This window comes from Carcharodon carcharias, chromosome 11, assembly GCF_017639515.1.
Source record: "Carcharodon carcharias isolate sCarCar2 chromosome 11, sCarCar2.pri, whole genome shotgun sequence".
Taxonomy (NCBI): domain Eukaryota; kingdom Metazoa; phylum Chordata; class Chondrichthyes; order Lamniformes; family Lamnidae; genus Carcharodon; species Carcharodon carcharias.
In genome coordinates, this window is record NC_054477.1 from 9481791 (window position 1) to 9499307 (window position 17517).

Consider the following 17517-nt stretch of genomic DNA (forward strand, 5'->3'; position numbering starts at 1 on the left):
ACAAGGGCTAGTGGGTATCTGGAAACATCGTTCCTAAAAGGCTCTGATCTCTGGGCTCCATTAGAAAGTGCAAGACTGAGATTGATAGATTTTTGTTGGGGTAAGGTTATCAAAGGATGTGGAGCAAAGATGGGTAAATGGAGTGGACCATTTCTAATATGTGGAACAGGCTTGAGGGGCTGAATGGCCTTCTCCTTTTCTTATGTGCTTATTGAAACATGTATGATTCAGAGGGAGCTTCACAAGTTAGATGTTGAGAGGATATGTCCTCTTGTGGTGGTGCTGGGAGGCACAGTTTAAAGACAAGGGGTCTCCCAATTTAAGTCAGAGGTGAGGAATAATGTCTTCTCGCAGAGGGTTCTTAATCTTTGGAATTCTCTCCCCCAGCGAGCAGTGGAGGCTGAGTCATTGAGTATATTCAGGGTTGAGTTAGATAGATTTTTGATCAACAAGGGAGTCAAGGGTTATGGGACACAGGCAGGAAAGTGGAGTTAAGGCCACAATCAGATCACCCATGATCTTATTGAATGGTGAAGCAGGCTCGATGGCCTGACTGTCCTCTTTCTGGTCTTATGTTCCTAAATTAAGTAGAATTATAAAACATAATTTTTCCTTTTTATTCTTTCATGGGATATGGGCTTCGCTGGCTGGGCCAGCATTTATTGCCCATCCCTAATTGCCCTTGAGAAGGCAGTGGTGAGCTGCCTCCTTGATCCCCACTGCAGTCCATGTAGTGTAGGTACACCCACAGTGCTGTTAGGGAGGGTGTAACAGGATTTTGACCCAGCGACAGTGAAGGAACAGCAATATATTTCCAAGTCAGGATGGTGAGTGGCTTGGAGGGGAACTTGCAGATGGTGATGTTCCCATGTGTCTGCTGCCCTTGTCCTTCTAGGTAGGTGGAGACAATGGCAGGTTACATAGCATGTCAACTTCCTTACCGCACAGAACCAGGCCATTCGGCCTAGCTGGACCATGCTGGTGTTGATGCTCCACATGAGCCTCTTCCTGTTCATCTAACCCCATTGAGATATCCTTCTAGACCTTTCTCCCACATGTGCTTCTTGAGATTCCCCTTAAACATCTCTACGCTGGTCATCTCAACTGTTCCCTGTGGTAGCGAGTTCAACAGAGTTTCTTCTTCAAGATGCTATTAACAATATGGCAGCAACTCAACACTTGACAGGCACGAATAGGAAAAGGCATTGAAGATTGTCAAAGTTCTCGCTGCTCTGTCTAGATTAGGTTGTGTCCATTAGAGCGAGCTTTACTCATTCGCTCATGCTTGACTTTCTTGTTTGGCAGTGTTAACAGCTTGGTGAGTAGGGCCGTAAACCCTGTGCCTAAACACGTGTTGGCTACAATTTTGGTTTTCTGCTTGCACTGGGTGGACAGCGGGTGGAGAAATGAATTTTGATAGGTTGGGCCTTCCATAACCTTTCAGTGGAACAAGTTAGGGCAGATGTTGAGAGGCCCAATCCTCAGGCTGGAGGGTTTAGAACGTGGGGGTCACAGTCTGAGGATAAGGGGTCAGCCACTTCACAATGAGATGGGGAGAAATTTCTTCACTCAGGAGATTGTGAATCTTTGGTACTCTCTACCCCAGAGAGTTGTGGGTGCTCAGTTGCTGAGTACATTCAAGAGTGAGATCGATAACGAAGAGAGGTTGGATAGACCTGGGTTGTTTTCGTTGGAGCAGAGAAGACTGAGGGGCAACCTGATGGTGGTGTACAAGATTATGAGGGGCATGGACAGGGTGGATAGGGAGCAGCTGTTCCCCTTAGTTGAAGGGTCAGTCACGAGGGGACATAAGTTCAAGGTGAGGGGCAAGAGGTTTAGGGGGGATGTGAGGAAAAACTTTTTTACCCAGGGGGTGGTGACGGTCTGGAATGCGCTGCCTGGGAGGGTGGTGGAGGCGGGTTGCCTCACATCCTTTAAAAAGTGCCTGGATGAGCACTTGGCACCGTCATAACATTCAAGGCTATGGACCAAGTGCTGGTAAATGGGATTAGGTAGGTAGGTCAGGTGTTTCTCACATGTTGGTGCAGGCTCGATGGGCTGAAGGGCCTCTTCTGCACTCTGTGATTCCGTGATAGATTTTTGGAATCTCAGGGGATTAAGATCGGGAGGAAGGTGGAGTTGAGGCAGAAGATCAGCCATGGTCTTATGTAATGGGGAGTGGGCTCAAAGAGCTAAAAGATCTACTCCTGTCCCTACTGCTTAACTTCTTAAGGAGTTCCAGATTTCCTTTACACTTCTGTAAAAATGTGCATTATGATTCCATGTTAAATGTCCCAGGTGAATTATTTAATGATTCCATTACTATTAAAATCATGTGACTTCCAGGTTGGTAGAAGAGGAACAAGATTTACCTTGTGTCTCTCTTTTTTTAAAGTCCAGTATTTTTCATATTTTTTTATTCTTTCATGCGACGTGGGCATCGCTGGCAAGGCCAGCATTTGTTGCCCATCCCTGATTGCCCTTTGAACTGAGTGGTTTGTTCAGCCACTTCAGAGAACAGTTAAGAGTCAACCCCATTGCTGTGGGTTTGGAGTCACATGTAAGCCAGACCGGGTAAGGGAGGAAGATTCCCTTCAGAATCACAGAATTGTTACGATGCAGGAAGCAGCCATTTGGTCCATCATGTCTGTACCCGCTCTCCAAATGAGCAAATTTATTAGCCCCTTTTCCCTGGAACCCTGCACATTCTTCCTTTTCAGATCACAGTCTAATTCCCTTTTGACTGCTTCACTTGAACCTGCCTCCACCACACTCTCAGGCAGCGCATTCCAGACCCTAGCCAATCGTTGCATGCAAAAAAACCTTTTTTCCTCCTGTCACTTTTGCCAATTACTTTAAATCTGTGTCCTCTCATTCTTTTTACAAGTGGGAACAGCTTCTCCTTGTCTATTTTATGGAGGACATTAGTGAACCAGTTGGGTTTTTACAAAACACAATCAATGATTCATCACTATTACATTCCAGATTTAGCAATTGAATTTAAACTTCACCATCTGCCTTGATGGGATTTGAACCCTTTCCCCCAGAGCATTAACCTTAGTCAATGGACCAGCATTATTACAGCAAAACCATCAATTGCTCCACATTCATGTGGGGTGAAGAGTTCAGCAATGTATATTGAATTGGACTGGTCCGTGAGTTTGTCGGGAAAGAGCTTTATCTGGGAGTCAGATATAGTTGTCCTTGTACTTACCCAGAACACGGAATAGCAAGAACTGAATCCCTATTGCCAAAGATTTATCTTCAGGCTTCACTGACCTGGAGTCAACAAATGCAAAACAGTTGCAAATGAAATGTTAACTATGCAACTTTTTACTTAAAATAGCAGATAAGAAAGCTTTAAGAGGAATTTCAAGGCTGGGATAACCCCACAGGTTTGTCCTGTCAGTGGCTCGTTCATTCATAGAATTATTTGGAATATACGGCAAAGAAGCAAGCCATCTAATCCAACCAGTCTGTGCTGCTATTTAAACTCCACACGAATCTCTTCCCATTGCATCTACCTCAGCTCAGCCTTTCAGTATATTAGCACGGTCAATGGCTTCTCCTCTCGGCACACCCATTATCTCTGCTGTTCCCCGAGGATCCACCCTTGGCTGCTGCCTATGTCTCATCTCCATGCTGCCCCTTGGCAACGTCATCTGAAAACACAGCACGAGTTTTGACATCCAGCCCTACCTCACCCCCACCTCCTCTCCGGACTCCTCCATTGCTAAATTATCAAGGCTGCTGACCCGACATTCAGTAATGAGTGAGCAGAAATCTCCTCCAAGTCAATATTTGGAAGACCAAAGCCAGTCTTCAGTCCCCACCACAAACTCCTTTCCCCAAACGTCAATTCCAATTCTCTCCCTGGCAAATATCTGAGATTAAAACAGGCTGTTTGCAACCTTGGTGTCATACTTGACCCCAAGATGATCACAGGACAACCCGTGCCATCCCTAAGGCTGCATATTTCTACTCCATAACATCGCCCAACCCTGCCACTGCCTCAATTCATCAGCTGCTGAAACCCTCGTCCATGCCTTTATTATCTCTAGACTTGACTGTTCCAACACACTCCTGGCTGACCTCCCTGTACCCTCTGTAAACTTGGACTCATCCAAAACTCTATTCCCTGTGCCCTTACACCCATTTACCCATCTACACCGCACCACCCCTCCCCCCCACCCAACCCACCACCACCCCCCCACCCCCCCCCCCCCCCCCCCCCCCCCCCCCCCCCCCCCCCCACCCCATCCCTCCCCCGACTGACCTCAATTGATTTCAGTTAAGCAATGCCTTGATTTTAAAATTCTCACCCTCACTCTCAAGTTCCTTCGGGGCAGATGGGCAAGGAGATGATGGTATAATGGTGATGCCACTGGACTAGTACTCCAGCTGCCTAAGCTAATCCAATGGGGGGACGTAGGTTCAAATCCCACCACAGCAGCTGGTGGAATTTAAATTCAATTAATAAATCTGGAATATAAAGCTGTCATTGGTTGGGAAAAAAAAAACCCTTTAGGGAAGGAAATCTACTGTTCTTACCTGGTCTGGCCTATGCGTGAGTCAAAACCCACAACATTTGTGGTTGACTTTTTACTGCCCTCTGAAAGTGCAAGGGCAATTAGGAATGGGCAACAAAAGCTGGCCTTACCAGTGATGCCCACATCCCATGGAAGAATAAATTGAAAATAAATCCCTCCGTGGCCTCAGCCCTCTCTATCTGCATTCTTCTCCACCCATAAGACATAGGAGCAGAAATTAGGCCATTTGGCCCATCGAGTCTGCTCCGCCATTCAATCATGGCATAAGTTTCTCAACCCCATTCTCCTGCCTTCTCCCCGTAACCTTTGATCCCCTTACCAATCAAGAACCTATTTATCTCGGTCTTAAATACACTCGATGACCTGGCCTCCGCAGCCTTCTGTGGCAATGAATTCCATAGATTCACCACTCTCTGGCTAAAGAAGTTTCTCGGAGATCTCTGCGTTCCTCTAATTCTAGCCTCTTGAGCATCCCCGGACTCAGAGTCAAGAGTGCTACTGCTGCTCACAAAGACGCTGCAGCAGAGAGGAAACTAGGAGTGGAAAATCCAACTTTTAAATGGTGTCAAACATGAACATGCCTTAAAAGGGGCAACCAGTTTGGGAGATCTCCTCTGGAAAGAAAAAAGAGACCAATGTGTGAAATATCTTACCTCAGGACCAACATGAAGGAAGGGGTCTGACAGAGGGTGGCTACAAAAGCAGCCAATGTTAGGAAGAATATAAATGGCGGGAGGAGTTGGTAGCATCCACTGCCACAGGTGCCAGGTTTCACCAGGTTTTGAGCAGGAACACAGGAGCAGTCGGTATAATTCTTTCAAGGGAGAAAGACAAAAAGAAGCAAGTTAAATCCTCAAAGGGTTGGCAAAACATTCATTCACGGGATACGGGCGTCACTGAGTGAGTATCAGCCGGGGCTCAGTGGGTAGCTCCCCCATCTGAGTCTCAAGGTTCAGGGCTGAAGTCCCATGCCAGGGCTTGAGCACAAAAATCAGAGCCAACATTCCAGGAATGCTGCACTGTCACAGTTGCTGCCTTTCAAGTGAGATGTCAAACTGAGGCCCCACTTACTTGCTTGGATGAATGTAAAAGATCCCGTAGCGCTATTTTGAAGAAGAGCAGGGGAGTTCTCCCCTGTCTCCTGGCCAATATTGATCCCTCAGTCAACATAATATCCAGTCATGATCACATTGCTGTTTGTGCAAGTTTGCTGTGCGTCAATTGTTCAAGAAGGCAGTTCACCACTGCCTAGTTAGGGATGGGCAATAGATGCTGGCCCAGCCAACGAGGCCCACATCCTGTGAATGAATATATTTTTTTAAATGTCTGTCACGCTTCCTCCATTACAACAGTAACTACACTTCAAAAAGTATGCCATTGGCTGTAAAGCTCTTTGGGGACATCCTGAGGAAGAGGTTATAGAATTGAACTGGAATATCGCAGCAAAGGGAGGCATGCGCCCCAAAACTTTTCAGTTTGCACTCATCAGGACAAAGAAAGATAAGAGAATGTCAAATTTCAAACAAAAGGGTGCTGATTGGTTGGCAGGTCAATTTTGATTGGTCGAGGTGTAGCCATGGAGAAAGCAGCAGAGAACTTCATTGAATTACCCAGGACCTTGGGGAGCCTATAGTTCCCTGGTGTATTCAGACAGCAATGGGGACTGAGGGAGGGGTCCGACTGGAATCAGGAAATGGGTTTGGGAGAATGCCCAGTTCAAAGGCAGAGAATTTACCCAAAGGCCCAGGACTCCTGGGTTACAAGGAAATCTGAAAAATAAATGTTAAACCCACCTTCTGGCCCTGAGTTCAGCTCTGGGTATGTTTGACCTAACAAAGAAACCGATATTTCCCCTTCCTCTCCCCTCTGTTCCCCTCCCATCACATTCTCCCTGGAGCTGAGTTCCTGCTTTTTTGCGTAAATTGTAGCAGTGTATTCTGGATTACCAGGCCAGTGACATTAACATTATGCCACCACCTCCCCCAGTTCTGTAAGAGGTAGTACTCATTGACAGTGTGGCTCCTGACTGCAATTCTTATCAATAATTTTAGGACTATGTTGACAGTTTTGGGAATACCCCTTTTTAATTGCTAACTTCCCAAGCAAAATCAGGATAGTGGGTGTTATGGACTTGATTTTCCAGACAGGTTTCTCATTAGAAACATCGAACTTTATTTACAGGCTGCAGCAGCAGTTACATGCTTCCATCAAGCTCCACAACTAGCAGAACTCTCACTCTAAGGTTCCCCATGTTTAGAGCTGAATCGTATATACTGTCATGTGATACTATACAACACAATGAGTCTTAAAGCTATGGTCACTACATTCCTCCCCCTTTAAATTTTTTGTATAGTTTGCATTTACAAGAACATCTGCCTTCATGACGTTACAAATATATACACAGGTCATGGAATTATAAGTTCAGCCTCTCAGGGGGTTTCCTGATCCGTGTGGAAGATCCGCAGCTCCGTGATGTTTAAATCTCTTACAGGATCTACATTATCTGGAACCACAGCAACATCAGGTACCTCTTCAGGCACAGGCAGTTCGGTGTTATCTACTCCGACAGAAACCTCTGGTGGTGTCTATCCTTGGTTGAACCATTTCAACGGAGGCCACAGGTTCTTCAATGGTTGCAGGCGGAACATCATTTTGTTGGGGGTTGCTCCCTTCTTCTCAAATGATCCATGTGTTTTCGGGTGATCTGGCCCTCCACTTCTACATGGTACGACAAGGGTCCGGTCACAGGCACGATTACACCAGGTAACCAACTTGATCCACCACCGAAGTTTTGTACGTATACTGCTACACCAATAGTAAATTCTCATTCACGATTATGCAAATCATGAGTCGCTGTTTGATTCCCTTGACTTTTCTCCACCTTCCCCTCCAAATTGCGAAGTGTCAGGCTTAATCTCATTCAAAGGTGGCGCTTCATAAGTAACTCTGAAGGTGTTGAACCTATAGTAGTGTGGGGCGGGGGGGGGGGGGGGGGGGGGGGGGAGATGGGGGGCGGTGGTTGGGGTCAGTCATTGTCTTTTCTGAACCATCTTCCATCTTGTCTTCTTCAGTCTATCACAGAGTTTAGTCTTGACCTTAATTTTGATTTCACAGTCAGCCAGAATTCTCTCATGTGAAATCTCAACTTGATTCCGTTCAGGGGTTGAGCCACCTGTAGCTTTACCACCCACTGGAATTTTGGAAAGTTCCGTGACACTTCCTTTTATTACCCTTCTTCTTTCATTCAGCTGATTCCTCAGCTCTTCTGTCTTCTTCTTGTACCTGTTGGGCTTCCTCTTGAAAACTTGAACATCGCTGCGTCTTCTCTGCCAACTGGTTCTTCAGTTTGTTCAGATTGACGTTAAATTCATTCTGCTTCTCTTCGTAATTTTCCAGAGGTACAAACTTTGACCTGAGTGATCCTTGTAGTGTGTGAAAGTCTTTCAACGGGTTTCCCTTTCCTTTGCGAAGCTCACTCGCTTCAACTTGAATTCTGTCATTCAGCAGTCTCCTTGAGTTTCTTCTGCTGTTCTTCCATGTCGTTGTTTAAGACAGTCTTCATTTCTTCAGGTTGCTGAATGGCTACATACTCCTTTCGCATCCTGTTAAGGTCCTTTGACTCTCCAGTCTCTTTCTGAAGTGCCTTGTCTTGCTCCTTTTCCAACACAGGAACTTTTCCTGCTTCCTTTTGAAATCTCACTGGCCAATCGAGGTTAATTTCCCTTCAACCAATCATGACCTAGAAGGCTTGGTCCTCCGCCTCCTCCTACTATCACAGGGAGTTGTGCTGTTTGGTGTTTATGATAAACAGGTACAGGGGTAATACCCTTCACTTAGATAGCTTCACCTGTATAAGTTTTCAATTTGGCTGAAGCTTGCTCCAAATTCAATTGTTGAGTCCCCTTGTTTAAATATTTGAAGGTGTGCTCTCCCAGTGCGGTGGTTGAGGCACCAGTGTCCACTTCCATCATTAAAAGGGTTTTCCATTTACCTGCAGAGTAACAGTAATTGGCTCTGTCTTCCCTACTTTTACATTAAAAAGTGAGTAAATATCAGAATTGGTGGTTTCTGGTTCTTCCAAATTATGTACATCGATCAGTTTAGTTTGTCGCCTGGGAGTCTGTCTCAATCTTGCTATACCTTGCTTCAGTGTGTGCCCTCTTTTATGGCAAAAGTAGCCTCCACCTCTTTAAAATGGCAAGTTTCAGGAGTATGATTGCTTCCGCATTGGTGACAATTCATTTTCAGATTTGATGCTGAGCTGTATTTATTTTAAATGTGCTGGCAGCGGGGACTGTCTCCCGCTTTGTGGCGGAGTCCCAGTTTTTTTCGAGCCACACCTGGCTGCCCATTTCCCCCCCAAACTGGGTAACGGCGTTGCTTTGTGCGCCTTGTATGGTCGACGTGTTCCGCTTTCCTTCACAAGCGCTATTTCCAACGCGTTTTTAAAATCGAGGTTTACTTCAGCGCATAACCGTCGTTGAATGGCATCATCTTGCATGCCGCAGACCAAACGATCCCTCAGCATTTCACTGAGGGTCTCCCCAAAATCGGTGTTCAGTCAGTTGTTTCAATTTCGCCATGTCTGTAGCAATGATCTCCATCGGGGCTCTATCCCGCAAATTAAACCTGATCCTCTGAATCGTGACTGAGGGCTTGGGTTGAAAGTGTCCCTTAACAAGGTCTGCCAATTCACCGAAGGTCTTTGAATCGAGCACCTTCAGGACCATCAAACTTCAGATAAGTTTTTACTCCTGCAAACACTTAGGAGAACGGCTCTTCTCTTTTCCTCCCCCATTATTTCGTTAGCCTGGAATTAGAACCCAATGCATTCTACATATTGACACAAATCCTCTGTGGATAGTTTGATGGGGTCCATCCTGCCAAAATGTGGCATATCTGATGAGTATGTCTTTCTTTTCTTCTGTTTAAACAAGATACTCACAATCACTGGGTGAGGGGTAATGCCAGACCCGATTTACCCTCGTTGCCAGTTTGTTATGGATTTGATTTTCCAGACAGGTTCCTCATTAGAAACATTAAATTTTATTTACAGGCTGCAGCAACAGTTACACGCTTCCAAAAAGCTCCGCGGCTAGCAGAAAAACTCATACTCTAAGGTGCTTCACGCTTAGAGCTGATTCATTCAAACTGTCACGTGATACTATACAACACAATAAGACTTAAAGCTACACAGTCACTACAATGGGTTAACATAACAGCATACCTTCTGTGTTGTAACACTGCGTGGGTGAACTGGTTTGGCTATTCAGCACACCTTTTTGTTACATACTTTCACTAAACCTGTTGGATCTTGTTTTGTTTGAGAAAGAAACCTCAGATATTATGTCTCAGTCAGCCCTTTAAACCAGAAAACTCCTGATCTATGTGGATTTAACTCAGAGCAGCGCTTGAACTGACATGGATATCTGCAATTAGATGGGTGTAAAGACCTACATTCACATAGAGCCCTTTACAACCTCAGAACACTTCAAAGCACCTTACTGCCAAGGCTGCACTTTTGAAGTGTGGCCACTGTTGCAATGTAGGAAACACAGCAGCCAATTTACATACAGCAAGCTTCCACAAACAGCAACTTGATAATGACCAGATCATTTGTTTTTAGTGAAGCTGACTGAGAGGTATATATTGGCCCCAGGACACTGGGGAGAATTCCCTTGCTCTCCTCCAATTTGTCACTAACTGGGGGGGGGGGGGGGGGGGTGCAGGGCTTTGGTTCAATATCTCATCTAAAGATCAACACCTTTAGCACTCCCTCAGTACTGCTCTAGGTAAGTCCTTGGAGTGAGATTTGAATCCACAACCTTTGGCCTCAAAGGCAAGGATGCTGCACACTGAGCTACAGCTGCTGATGTCTAACCATCGTGGGAGGTGGTGACATGGTGGTAATGTCACTGGATGACTAATCCCGAGATCCAGACTAATGCTTTGAGGTCACAGGTTCAAATCCCACTGCAGCTGGTGGAATTCAAATTCAATTAATAATTCCAGCATTGAGAGCTGGTCTCAGTAATGGTGACCATGAAGTTATCATTAAAAACACCTATCTGGTTCACTAATGTCCTTGACGGAGGGAAGGAAATCTGCCATCTTTACCTGGCCTTCACGTGACTCCAGACCCAGGGCAATGTGGTTGACTCTTACCTGCCCTCTGAAATGGCCTAAGCAAGCTACTCAGTGCAGGGGCAATTAGGGGTGGGCATCAAACACTGACCTTGCCGATGCCTTTCCCTTCCCGCCACTCCCAATCACATGAAAAGAATAAATTATATTAAAAAAAAGGGAAAGTTATACCAGTCACGGTTTAAGCCTTCTAGCTTAAAATTGTCTCAACCCAACTTACCACAACTTTCCCATCAGCTTCAAAGAAGGCAGACTTGCAGCCAGCATGGCAGGGAGAGGTGAATTCAATGCCATCAGTCGTACAAACTGGGTTGTAGGCCTGATCCCTGCAGTTACATCCCTGATTACAGCCAAGCTCAATGCCTGAAGAACTGAAAGTGAAGGAGAAAAATAGTCTTAAACAATATAAGCATCACTTCTCTTTGACTCAAACACGTCTTTGAATGAATCAGTGAGGGAACGTATTTTGCCCCCCCCCCCATCGCGATTAATGCTCCCAGGTCAGGCACCGAGTGGATTCACAAAAGCGGTTACAGCAGAGAAGGAGGCCATTCAGTCCGTCATCTCTGTGCTGGCTCTCTAAAGGAGCAATTCCCCTAATGCCACTTCCTGTAGTCCTGCAGATTCTTCCCTCTTCAGGTAATGATCTGATTCCCTCTTAAAAAGCTCAATTGACCCTGCCCCCACCACACTCTCAGGCAGCACATTCCAGATCCTAACCACTCGCTGTGTGAAAAAGTTTCTCCTCATGTCACCATTGCTTCTTTTGCCAATTACCTTAAATCTGGGCCCTCTGGTTCTCGATCCTTCCACCAATGGGAACAGTTTCTCCCTCTCTACTCTGTCCAGGCTCCTTGTGATTTTGAAGTTAAATTTCCCCCTTTTCTCTCCCTCAACAATAAATCTCAACTCCTACTACCAAGTCCAAGCCACTCACCATCCTGACTTGGAAATATCTCACCGTTCCTTCACTGTCGCTGGATCAAAATCCTGGAACTCCCTCCCTAACAGCGCTGTGGATGTACCTACATCACATGGACTGCAGCGGTTCAAGGAGGCAGCTCACCACCACCACCTTCTCAAGGGGCAGCTAGGGATGAGCAATAAAAGCTGGCCGAGCCAGCGATGCTCACGCCCCAAGAATTAACTTTCAGTAAACGGTATAAGTCATCATTTGGTACTTGATCTGAGCAGCCATTCCCCATGTGTGAGTCTAGGCATTGACAAACTGTCTGTGGGGTTATGAGGGGAGGGGAGGGGCTGGGTGTGGCCAGTGGAGGGGACGCTGCTGAGTATCAGTTTGTATTGTGAAATTCTCCCTGACTTTAAATGTATGTATTGTGAAGGTGCAGATGGTCCCAAAGTGCTGTTGCATAGAATGACGTTACATAGGATATACCGAAACAGGCCATTCAGTCCAACCAGTCCACGCTGGTGATTATGCTCCATTCAAGCCTTCTCCCATCTTGTATTCATCTAACTCTACCATTGCAACCCTTTATTCCCTTCTCCCTCATCCATTTGTCTAGTTTCCTCTTCAATGTATCTATACTACTCACTTCACCCACTCTCTGTGGTAGCGAGTTCCACATCCTCTCTGGGTAAAGAAGTTTCTCCTGGATTCCCTATTGGATTCCTTGGCGACTATCTTAATATTGACCACCTCTCATTATGCTCTTCCCCACAAGAGGAAATATTCTCTCTCTTTCCACTCCATCAAAACCTTTCATCATTTTAAATGCCTCTCTTAGGTCATCCCTCAGCCTTCATATTTCAAGAGGAGAGACCCCCAGCGTGTCAATCCTTTCCTGATATTCATACCCACGCATTTCTGGCATCGTCCTCGTAAATCTTCTCTGCACCCTCTCTAGTAGCTCTATGTCATTTTTTTTTAAATTAGCAACCAGAACTGCAGACTGTACTCTAAAGGCTGGAGTTTACACCGCGGGGCTGGATCCCAGCTTCCCGACAGCCTTTTAAACAGCCATCAGGCCTTCAGTTGGCTCAAGGTAGGACTTCTGCCCCTGTCAGAGAAGTTGTCTCACCTCCAGGAGCCGCTGCCCATTCAAATGGTCGACAGTTCTTGTGCCCCAACAGCGCCACTGGGAGCAGTGGCCAGCGTTGGGACTGCAGGGGGTCCTGAAGGGGAGACGCAATGGACCCAGGCTTTCAGGTAAGTTCAAGGTCTCCCGGTGCTCTCGCTGGCAAGGGTGGGGGATGTGAAGTGCAGTAGGGGGAACACCTCAGTGGGTGCCCGAACAGGAGGCACTTCCCAGTGTGGCCTAGCCACAAGGCTGCTAGGTTGCTGTGGGACACCCCTGTCAAAGGGGGGGGGTGGGAGGAGGGAGTCACACTAGGAGGAGGCCCTTAAGTCGCTATTAATTGGCAAAATACCTGCAGAGGCACAGCGCTGTTGCCATGGTGCCCAAATTTACATCCCCCTGCCTGTCATTCGGCCCCCCACAAGGGGGCTGGAAAATTCAGTCCTAATCAAAGGTATGATACAGGTCAGGAGCTCCAGGCTTTTGACTCGGCAATGCTGAAGGAACACCTTGTCCAAGCTAAGGTGGATGCTAAGCGGATGTTTCCCCTTATGGGAGAGACTAGGACAAGGGGACTGATAAAAGTATAATAATTTTCATTATATTTTTCTGCTTTAATGTAAGGTAGGTTTATGGGCGTAAGTATAGTTGGGTCTGTCTGTGTGTGATTTAATTACATTTGGAGTCAAGTAGACTGTAAGCTTTAAATCATCAAAAGAAGCTATTGAGTAAACATAGATGCTGGCTTAGCATGTAAGGCGTGAAGGGAATTTCCATTTTTAGATAAATGAAGGGAAGTTTGGATTTCAAAGGGATCCTAATCCATTTACAGTCAGCCAGATGAGCAAGTCTAAGGAATGTGTTCATTTTTCCCAAAGGTTACTGACAACATATAAAAACTTTCATGTTACCATTATAGTATGAGGAAGGTACAGTTTCAAAAGCACATGGAACAATAGAATTTACATATTAAAGAAAGAGAAACATATATAAAGGAGAATGAAAGATTGCATGACAGGAGGCCATATTAGATTTAATAGGAGTGTGTGAAGTAGCCTTCAACATGTGTGCATAAATCTGCTATGCAACAAAACAGAAGTTGGGGAAAAGCCATTTGGAATTCCACTGACAAGGGTATTGTGTTAACTTGCTGAGTTTGTTTTAAATCTAAAAACCTACTTTTGGACCGTTGCCTTAAAGGGGGTGTAACTGGGGGTCAGGCTAAAGAGGAAATTTATGAGTTATTATAGTAATGAGTAATTTATAGTCTTATGTATGTGCTGAAAGCTTCTTTATTTTGTTAATAAATATTTTAATTTAATTTTTAAAATCTCTAAAGGCCTTGGTGGACTTATTACTTCTGAATTCAGTGCAGACATCTCATAATAAATACAAATTGCAAAACCGTTGTGATAGCGCGACCAAGTTTCCCTCGTGGACTTGGTCCACCCGGCACACATCATCTGCCACGCCATAACAGGGAAACAGTTTAAATATAAGGGGTGTCCCATTTAAGTTGGAGATGAGGATCATTTTTTTTTCTCTCAGAGGGTCATTAATCTGTAGAATTCTCTTCCCCCAGAGAACAGTGGAGGCTGGGTCATTGAATTTATTCAAGGCTGAGTTAGATACATTCTTGATTAATAAGTGAGTCAAAGGTTATTGGGGGTAGGTTGGAAAGTAGAGTTGAGGCCACAATCAGATCAGCCATGATCTTATCAAATGACGGAGCAAATTGAAGGGGCTGAATGGCCCACTCCTGCTCCTAATTCATATGGAGGGGAACCTGGTGTTCCCCTTTATTTGTCATAGACAAAAGGATAAAGGTGTTGAAGATGGTGATATTATCTGAGGAATGTGCTAATTAAGGGTAGAAAGCAGGACAAACAAGGTACAGATAGCCCTAGTGGGGGTAGGTGGGGTGAAGGGAAGGAATCAAAATAAGCTAAAAGGTAGAGATAAAACAATGAATGGAAATACATTTAAAAATAATGGAAATAGGTGGGAAAAGATAAATCTATATAAATTATTGGAAAAAAAAAGAGAGGATCGGAAAGAGGGTGGGGATGGAAGAGAGAGTTCATGATCTAAAATTGTTGAACTCAATATTCAGTCTGGAAGGCTGTAAAGTGCCTAGTCGGAAGATGAGGTGCTGTTCCTCCAGTTTGCGTTGAGCTTCACTGGAACATTGCAGCAGGCCAAGGACGAACATGTGGGCGTGAGAGCAGGGTGGAGTGTTGAAATGGCAAACGACAGGAAGGTCTGGGTAATGCCTGCGGACAGACTGAAGGTGTTCTGCAAAGCGGTCACCCAGTCTGCATTTGGTCTTTCCAATGTAGAGGAAACCGCATTGGGAGCAGCGAATGCAGTAGACTAAATTGAGGGAAGTGCAAGTGAAATGCTGTTTCATTTGAAAGGAGTGTTTGGGCCCTTGGATGGTGAGGAGGGGGGAAGTAAAGGGGCAGGTGTTGCACCTTCTGCGGTTGCATGGGAAGGTGCCATGGGAGGGGGTTGAGGTGTAGGGGGTGATGGAGGAGTGGACCAGGATGTCATGGAGGGAACGATCCCTATGGAATGCCACCAGGGGAGTGAAGGGAAGATGTGTTTGGTGGTGGCATCATGCTGGAGTTGGCGGAAATGGTGGAGGATGATCCTTTGAATGCGGAGGCTGGTGAGGTGATAAGTGAGGACAAGGGGGACCTTATCATTGTTCTGGGAGGGAGAGGAAGGTGTGAGGGCGGATGTGCAGGTGATGGGCCGGACACGGTTGAGGGCCCTGTCAACCACCGTGGGTGGAAAACCTCAGTTAAGGAAGACATGTCAGAGGAACTGGTTTTTGAAAGTGGCATCATCAGAACAGATGCGACGGAGGTGAAGAAACTGAATGGGATGGAGTCCTTACAGGAAGCGGGGTGTGAGGAGCTGAAGTCGAGGTAGCTGTCGGAGTCGGTAGGCTTGTAATGAATATTGGTGGACAGTCTATCACCAGAAATTGAGACAAAGAGGTCAAGGAAGGGAAGGGAAGTGTCAGAGATGGACCACGTGAAAATGATGGAGGGTTGGAAATTGGAAGCAAAATTAATAAATTTTTCCAGGTCCAACGAGAGCATAAAGCGGCACTGAAGTAATCATCGATGTACCGGAGAAAGAGTTGTGGGAGGGGGCCGGAGTAGGACTGGAGCAAAGAATGTTCCACATACCCCATAAAGAGACAGGCATAACTGGGGCCCATGCGGGTACCCATAGGCACACCTTTTATTTGGAGGAAGTGAGAGGATTTTAAGGAGAAATTGTTCAGTGTGAGAACAAGTTCAGCCAGACGGAGGAGAGTAGTGGTGGATGGGGATTGTTCGGGCCTCTGTTCGAGGAAGAAGCTAAGGGCCATCAGACCATCCCAGTGGGGGATAGAGGTGTAGAGGGATTGGACGTCCATGGTGAAGAGGAAGCGGTTGGGGCCAGGGAACTGGAAATTGCTGTACTGTAGGGTGTCAGAGGAATCACGGGTGTAGGTGGGAAGGGACTGGACAAGGGGAGAGAGATTGGAGTCAAGTTAGCAAGAAATGAGTTCCATGGGGCAGGAACAGGCTGACACGATCGGTCTGCTGGGACAGTCCTGTTTGTGGATTTTGGGTAGGAGGTAGAAGCGGGTCATCCGAGGTTGGGAGACTATGAGGTTGGAAGCTGTGGAAGGAAGATCTCCAGAGGAGATGAGATCAGTGACAGTCCTGAAAACAATGGCTTGATGTTCAGTGGTGGGGGTTATGGTCCAGGAAGAGGTAGGAGGAAGTGTCTGTGAGTTGACGCTCAGCCTCTGCAAGGTAGAGGTCAGTGCGCCAGACAACAACAGCACCAGCCTTGTTAGCAGGTTTGATGACAATGTCAGGGTTGGACCTCAGAGAATGGAGTGCAACACGTTCAGAGAGAGACAGGTTAGAGTGGGTGATCGCTTTGCAGAACACCTTTGGTCTGTCCGCAAGCATGGCGCAGACCTCCCTGTCGCTTGCCATTTCAATACTCCACCCTGCTCTCATGCCCACATGTCCGTCCTTGGCCTGTTGCATTGTTCCAGTGAAGCTCAACGCAAACTGGAGGAACAGCACCTCATCTTCCGACTAGGCACTTTACAGCCTTCCGGACTGAATACTGAGTTCAACAATTTTAGATCATGAACTCTCTCCTCCATCCCCACCCTGTTTCCGATCCACCCCTTTTTTTTCCAATAATTTATATAGATTTTTTTTTTCCCACCTATTTCCATTATTTTTAAATGTATTTCTATCTGTACCTTGCTTGTCCTGCTTTCTACCCTTAATTAGCACATTCCTTATTCAATATCACCACCTTCAACACCTCTTTGTCCTTTTATCTATGACATATTTTGGCTATTTCCACTTATCACTGGCCTCTATCCAGCTCTACCTGTCCCACCACCACCCCCCGACCCCCACTTAAACCAGCTTATATTTCACCTCTTTTCTAATTTTACTTAGTTCTGTTGAAGAGTCATACGGGCTCAAAACGTTAACTGTGCTCCTCTCCGCAGATGCTGCCAGATCTGCTGGGTTTTTTCAGGTATTTTTATTTTTGTTTTGGATTTCCAGCATCCGCAGTTTTTTGCTTTTATTTTTTTCCCCTTTATTTGTTGCCCTTGTCCTTTGAGGTGGTAGAGGTCGTGGGTTTGGAAGGTGCTGTCTAAGGAGCCTTGGTGAGTTGCTGCAGTGCATCTTGTAGATGGTGCACACACTGCTGCTACTGTGCGTCAGTGATGGATGGGGTGAATG

The 17517-nt window shown here is 46.0% G+C and overlaps 1 protein-coding gene across 2 annotated transcripts in view; it reads right to left on the reverse strand.

Annotated features, from left to right (window-relative positions):
* The window catches only part of slco2b1 (solute carrier organic anion transporter family, member 2B1), an 87910-nt gene that overhangs the window by 3504 nt on the left and 66889 nt on the right, over nt 1-17517 (reverse strand). For both annotated transcript variants that reach the window (XM_041198556.1, XM_041198557.1), the window contains exons 12-14: nt 10915-11065; nt 5204-5364; nt 3215-3279 (exon numbers count right to left, since the gene is read on the reverse strand). In XM_041198556.1, the coding sequence (XP_041054490.1) occupies nt 3215-3279; nt 5204-5364; nt 10915-11065 (377 nt within the window). The remainder of the gene's footprint in view (nt 1-3214; nt 3280-5203; nt 5365-10914; nt 11066-17517) is intronic.